This window comes from Cyprinodon variegatus, unplaced genomic scaffold, assembly GCF_000732505.1.
Source record: "Cyprinodon variegatus isolate N-32 unplaced genomic scaffold, C_variegatus-1.0 Scaffold1955, whole genome shotgun sequence".
Taxonomy (NCBI): domain Eukaryota; kingdom Metazoa; phylum Chordata; class Actinopteri; order Cyprinodontiformes; family Cyprinodontidae; genus Cyprinodon; species Cyprinodon variegatus.
In genome coordinates, this window is record NW_015152408.1 from 54,106 (window position 1) to 60,741 (window position 6,636).

The 6,636-nt window shown below is 40.9% G+C and overlaps 1 protein-coding gene across 1 annotated transcript in view; it reads left to right on the forward strand.

Moving 5' to 3' along the window:
• The window catches only part of LOC107104924 (serine/threonine-protein kinase N2-like), a 52,407-nt gene that overhangs the window by 41,222 nt on the left and 4,549 nt on the right, over positions 1-6,636 (forward strand). Inside the window, exons 4-10 of the mRNA XM_015405042.1 lie at positions 619-877; positions 1,151-1,280; positions 2,708-2,921; positions 4,990-5,175; positions 6,040-6,149; positions 6,264-6,407; positions 6,542-6,617. Coding sequence (XP_015260528.1) covers positions 619-877; positions 1,151-1,280; positions 2,708-2,921; positions 4,990-5,175; positions 6,040-6,149; positions 6,264-6,407; positions 6,542-6,617 — 1,119 coding nt within the window. The remainder of the gene's footprint in view (positions 1-618; positions 878-1,150; positions 1,281-2,707; positions 2,922-4,989; positions 5,176-6,039; positions 6,150-6,263; positions 6,408-6,541; positions 6,618-6,636) is intronic.

Genomic DNA, 6,636 nt, shown 5'->3' on the forward strand with positions numbered 1-6,636 from the left:
GTGTTCTTTGACAAACATGGATGCCTCCAGTAAAGCACATTCACATGAAAATTACTCTGAATTAAAAACACTGAAGAACTTTTGTTTCTCTACCTTTGCATGTAGTGAAAACCCCGAAGGTTTTCTGAGGTATTATTCTTTTATTTTATAAATATATCTAAAATGGTTAACCTGCTTCATTAATAACGTATCTGGATACGGCGTCTCAGTATCCATTTTTTTTGTTTACCCTCATTTTAGAGTAAAAACAAAACAAACAAAAAAATAAATAAATAAAAGTTGGTGCATTTATTTCATTTTCCATATGAAAGCAGAATGGGGCCTAAATGATGTTAACCTGCTGCTGCGTGTGTGGCCGGTGGGGGGGGGGGTCACAGACGGACGATGCTTCCAGTTGGAAACAGTCGTGATGTCAGAGAGGAAATGCCTGCTGGACCGAGGACTTTCCTGCACGCAGCCGCCGTCAACAAGCAGCATTAAACTTCTCAGGAATTTGGGGTGGAGTTTGCTTTGTTCACGCTGCACGAGTGTGTGTGTGTGTGTGTGTGTCCACAATTGTTTTTGATGAATAAGGTTTTCCACGTGTTCAGTTGTTCAGTCGTCACAGCTCCAATTAAGGGCAGAAAACTGACCTTGGAGCACCAAATTTGGTCACCTCGTATAGCTTCAGTCCTTGTTTTCTTCAGAACGCATTAACGACGATTGACGGAAAACTAATATGTTTACAGGATCGCAAGTTACTGGCAGCGGCTCAGCAGATGCTTCAAGACAGTAAAACCAAGATCGAGTTCATCAGGATGCAGATCCTGAAGGCCAGCCAGGCCAGCGAGCTGACCTTCGAGAGCAACGACATGATGGGTGAGCCGCCGCTCTTGTTGTTACTCCCCTTTGGCTTAAAGCAGCCCATCCATTCTGCATCGTTTCTGATCTGAGATATAAAGCAGAGTTATTCGGCTCAGGTCCGAGAGGTCCAGAGTCCTGCAGCTTCCAGAAAACCGGCGTCCCAATTAAAATAATGCTGGAAAAACATGAAAGACACCATGATTAGACCTCTAATAACCAAGAACGATTGTAAAACATGTTACTCACTACTGTGTGTTCAAACTATCAACACCTGTCCTCCTGGACCTGCAGACAAGTCCATCATCAGTCCTCTGGACCTGCGGGTGGAGGAGCTGTGTCACCATGCCAGGATAGAGTCTGCAGTGGCAGAGGGAGCCAAGAACGTCATGAAACTTCTGGGTTCTGGAAAAGTCACAGAAAAGAAAGCTCACTCAGAGGTAGGCTGGAGGGGGTCACTGTGAAGGACGGGGGTCTGCAGCCTTAACAATCCAAAAAGAGACATTTTGGACACTTGTCCAGCTAAAATATGGCATGATTGCATACATTTATTTTTAAGAAATATGAACCTCAAAAGATTTGTCATTTATAAACAACCATTGTACCATTTCAAATTTTAGATTTTAAAATTCAGGGAAAACGAGAATAAATGCATTTCTCAATGGGCTGCTAAACGTTTTGGAAAGTTATCTTTAAAACCCAACATTTTTACATTTTTTCTTGAACTAAGGAGGTAAGTGAGACACTCTGCAAATGGAACAACATGATTAACATTTAAAATAAGACAAAATATTTTGTCTTATTTCAGTTGCATATTATCTAATTATCTTATTTTAAAGTTGTAAGGAAATCATATTAAAATGTCAAATCCTTTTAGCTTAAACATGTATAATAAATATAATCTTTATCAGACCATATTGTCCAACAATTTAGAAAATTTCTATTTAAAAAAATCTAGTTAGTTCTACGTCAGCCTGAACACCTAAATTCGGCCAATCATATATCAACGGTCATCTGTCAATCAAATGTTTTCAGTCATAGCATCTTGATTCATGTGTCGCAGCTAATATACGCAACGGTTGAAATCAGAATCCTTTCCTTTCCCATTGAGTTGCGTCCCAGTGTTCACGGGGATGGACGTCTGTGTCTTCGGCAGGCGTAGAGCTAACAGAACTGGCAGCGTTGCGAGGCAAGGGCTCAAACATGTACGGCTGGAAGCCTTCTACACCAAACCAAGCTTCTGCCGCCCTGGCGTCCTCTTCCACAACATCTTCGTCCCCGCTTTCCTCCTCTAAATAAAAAATGGATGACGGAGGAGACTCATCCACGACCTCCGACACTAAACTCTCCTCCTCTTGCATGTTTCCGCTGTCCATAGCGTTCCTTGACAGCGTCGTTTCTAAGTCACCAATTTAGTGCTACTTGGTCCCAATAGGAAATTCCCATTGGGAACCTGCTAGCACTAAGTTGCTAACTGGTTAGCAAGATGCTTCCAACAAACCGGCCACAACTAAACATGCTTGCAAACCTTCTGCCACAACAATCTAGTTTACGGCTATAGTCTGAAGAGGTTAATATTTAATAGGTTGATTGTTTTGTTCAAATTTTTTCCACTTAAAAAATATTAAAAATAGTTTATATTTCTGTTTTTTGAAATTAAATGCAATTAGATACTGGGGAAAACGCTAAAACATGCATTTATTTAGTATGTCTATTGTTAAAATAATTATCCAAAGTGATGAAGAGCCTTAGTTGAGTGTCTATAGAGCCGTACGTTGCAGACCTCTGGTCTAGGACTTGGTCAGGATCACTCAGATTGCACCTGATGGGGGGGTAAATAAAAGAGGAAATTGTGTCTCTCCCTCAGGCTCAGGCTCGCTTCACGGAGTCCAGTCAGAAACTGGACCTCCTGCGCTACTCGTTAGAACAGCGGCTCAGCGAGTTGCCCAAAAACCACCCCCGCAGCAGCGCCATCAACGAGGAGCTGTCTCTGCTGTCCTCCCCGGCCCTCAGCCCCAGATCCAGCATCATCTCCACGCAGAACCAGTACAGCACCGTAACCAAGCCTGCAGCGCTCACAGGTAAGAGCAAAACATGAAGCACAATTGTTTTATGTAGACACAGGAAGTTATCCTGGCATCAGGGCGGACTGATATTTCCTCTCAGATTGGCGATAAAATGAAACATAAGTGTTTATATCAACAGTGCAGTGTTACATTAGGGAACGTGTTTGACTGGTGCAGCTGTGCCCTTATTTTTGTCTGCAGACACACCTGTATACCTGTGTCTGAACAGGCTGAAAACCCGCCTCCCTGCAGCTGCTTTGATACGTAGTGAAATGTGTTCCATTATTGTTGCAGCAAACATGTTTTTAAATTGGGAAAAAAAGGCAGAAATGAAAGGTTTTGAGAGTAACTTTAATGTTTTTCAATTTTTTTTCCCCAAAAAAGTTTATTTTTTCAATTTATTTATTTTTTTTTTTACAGATTTTCACATAAAATTGTCAATTAAAATTTTTTTCTGATTGAGTTTTCCTTCTGCCATTTGATTTAAATAGTGATTTCCTTATCACATTCTCTTCACTTCTGGGGGCGGGCTTTCCTCGGAAATTAGGAGGGAAGACGCATTTCTATTGGTCTGCTGGATGTTAGCAACAGCATTTTTATTGGTCAAGAGCGAGCGTCGTTATTGGGCTCGGGACGAACAGAATGAGATATGGGAATTACAATTTTAAGAGGATGGAAATAGTTAAACTCTTTTTGAAAAACAGAAAGTTGAAAAACTAATAAAATCCGTGAAAAAATGTAAATGTAAGAAAACAGCAAACTTTTTTAGTTTTTTTTTATGCTCAAAATTTCCCGACATACGTATGTCGACGTGTGTTAGCGTGTTTCAGCGTGCTTTAGCATGCTCATAACTTCATGTCGCCAAACGTACCCTTGACTTATCTAGCTAACTGCATTTTTGCCAGATTTTTCGTACGCTGGTCTGAATCGTCAGGGTGTGACGGACGCTTTAGCAACAGCATTTTTATTGGTCAAGAGAGAGCGTTGGTATGGGGCTCGAAGTGAAAAAAAATTAGATATGGGAATTACAATTTTAAGAGGATGGAAATAATTCAACTCCATCTGAAAAACAAATACAAAAAATATGTATAAAATATGTAAATAAAAACAAAAATAGGAAAACAAAAAATTATGAAAAAGGTAAATGTAAGAAAAACGCAAAGTTTGTCTTCAACTTTTTTTTACAATTTGTATTTTTTACAAATTTCTTTGTCCTTTGCTCTCAAAAATAGAGGAACAAACTTTGCGCCGTAGCTTAAGAGGAACCAAATCAAAACAAAGCTAATGTCTCCCTGTAATTTAACAGCACCATGCTAAGTATGCTCTCCTGTTATCTCACACTTTATCAAGCTTTTAATCCAACTCTGATTTCCCTTAATAATCTTTTCCCTGCTAGTCTGTCGCATTAAAATGTTGCAACTAAAATCTAAAGCAGCCAGATTATTTGTTGATAGCTAATATTAGCATGTAAATTCAATGCAATGTAAAATTGAATTGTGATGGGACTGGAAGCTTCACAGCAAAGAACTGAATTGGCTTCATGTTTCCTCCCAGTAGCAGATAATCCCTTTATTTCAGTCTTTGCTCTGCTAACAACGGTTGGATTAGTCATCCTGCTTCCCCTCGGGCTGCGTTCAAGAACACAACTTGGAAGCGTCTCCACAGATTCTAGCTGGTAGAACCGGGTTGGGTTTGATATATTTTGGGAATCATCATCATATTAGTCATATGTTGGTCGCCGGTTCGCTTTGAAGCTGAATTGTTAAATGCTGATGCAAAGAAATATAGGATTTAGTTAATTCTGCTGAAGTGTCAGGTTGAGCGGGATTAATCCGCCTTAAGCAGGGATTGGAGACGAAAACTGAGAATCACAGAGACCCATCGGGCCTGTATGTGATTTATAAAAGGTTGCTTTCTATTGGCCATCTAAACTAAATAAAATACTAGTTTATATTCCAAGATTGGTCATGTTTTTATATGAAGTCATCTTTGTAACTGGATTTATGCACTGAAATCTAAAAAAAAACATGGTGGAAGTGGTTTACTTTAAACACACTGACTGGTAGGTTACCTTCGTCCTCAGGCACGCTAGATGTCAGACTTATGGGCTGCCAAGACCTTCTGGAAAGTGTCCCCGGCCGCTCCAAAGCGGCCCCCAGCCCGCTGCCTGGCTGGAGCCCCAGCGAGACGCGCTCATCCTTCATCAGCAGAGCAAACAGAAACCGAGGGGTGAGCTCCAGGAACCTGACCAAGAGCGAAGAGCTCTCCAGTGAGTATCACCCTGAAGCTAACAGCTAACCACTGCATTTTATTCCACTACTGTTCAAAGAAAAACTATGAAAAAAGAAAAAAATACAATCCATGAATGAAACTTTGAAAAACAGTTTATTCAACAAAGGGTTTTGAAAACAACGATGAAGTATTATGGTCAGGATTTATTCTCTATTTTGAGAATAAAGTTGTAAGATTACGAGAATAAAGTTGTATTTTATGACAACTTTCATTCTGGTAACAGGTTGTGGTATGATGACCTCATTCTCCTAATATTACGACTTTATTCTAGTAATGTTACGACTTTATTCTAAAAAATAAAAAAATCTCAAGTCTGGCCCTAGTTTTTCAGACTGATTTTTACAAATTTATTCATTTCAGATCAGGTCTAAGAGATCACATTCTCTTCACACCTGGGGGAGGGCTTTCCTTGGAGGGAGGAGTCTAGATTCATTCCTATCGGTGTGCTAGACGTTGGCCATGTTTTTATTTAAGGGCGAGCGTCTGAATTGTTCTGTTAAACCTAATCTGATATATTTATAAATTCAGGACTGAAACTAAACTCAGTCACTGATCAAAGTTTGGATCCAGCTTTTATTTCTCACACTTGGTCATCACTGGAGTAGCGAATCACAGGCTGTGACAGAATGGCGTTTCCTTTGACTCCACAGTGGAAATGCTCACAAAAAAAAAAAACCTGCCAAAGAAGATGAAAGTTCTGGAACAAAAACATTCTGTATTTCACATAGTCCAAATTTCCAGATATTTAGTAAAGAAACAGAATTGAACCAGAAATCAGAGCTCTGTGTGTAGCATGGCTGTTCTGTACAGCTGGAATCCTGATTGTCTTTTCTGTCTTCAGATGAGATCAGCGCCGTCCTGAAGTTGGACAACACCGTGGTTGGACAGACCAGCTGGAGGCCCATCAGCAACCAATCCTGGGACCAGAAGTTTACACTGGAGCTGGATCGGGTAACACTCGTCTGCTTTTGATCTCCACCTGTGCTAACAGCTCAGCGGCGTGTTTATGCTGCTTCGCTCCAAGCTAACGTTTGCTGCTCTTGTTGATCTGGCTCTGCTCTCTAGTCTCGAGAGCTGGAGATCTCGGTGTACTGGCGGGATTATCGGTCCCTCTGTGCTGTCAAGTTCCTGAGGCTGGAGGACTTCCTGGACAACCAGCGTCATGGGATGTGTCTGTACCTGGAGCCACAGGGGATGCTGTTTGCTGAGGTGAATGCAGGCCAACGCCGGCACACCGGCTGCTTCCCGTCCATAAAAGGATTCCTCCACACTGATGTCACCCATGTTGTCATCCATGTTTAATTATGTCTGAAATATCTAACCATCTGATTTTTGCTTTAAAGGTGACATTTTTCAATCCTGTTATTGAGAGGAAACCAAAGCTGCAAAGACAGAAAAAGATTTTCTCTAAACAACAAGGTGAGTCAAGGTGGATCCC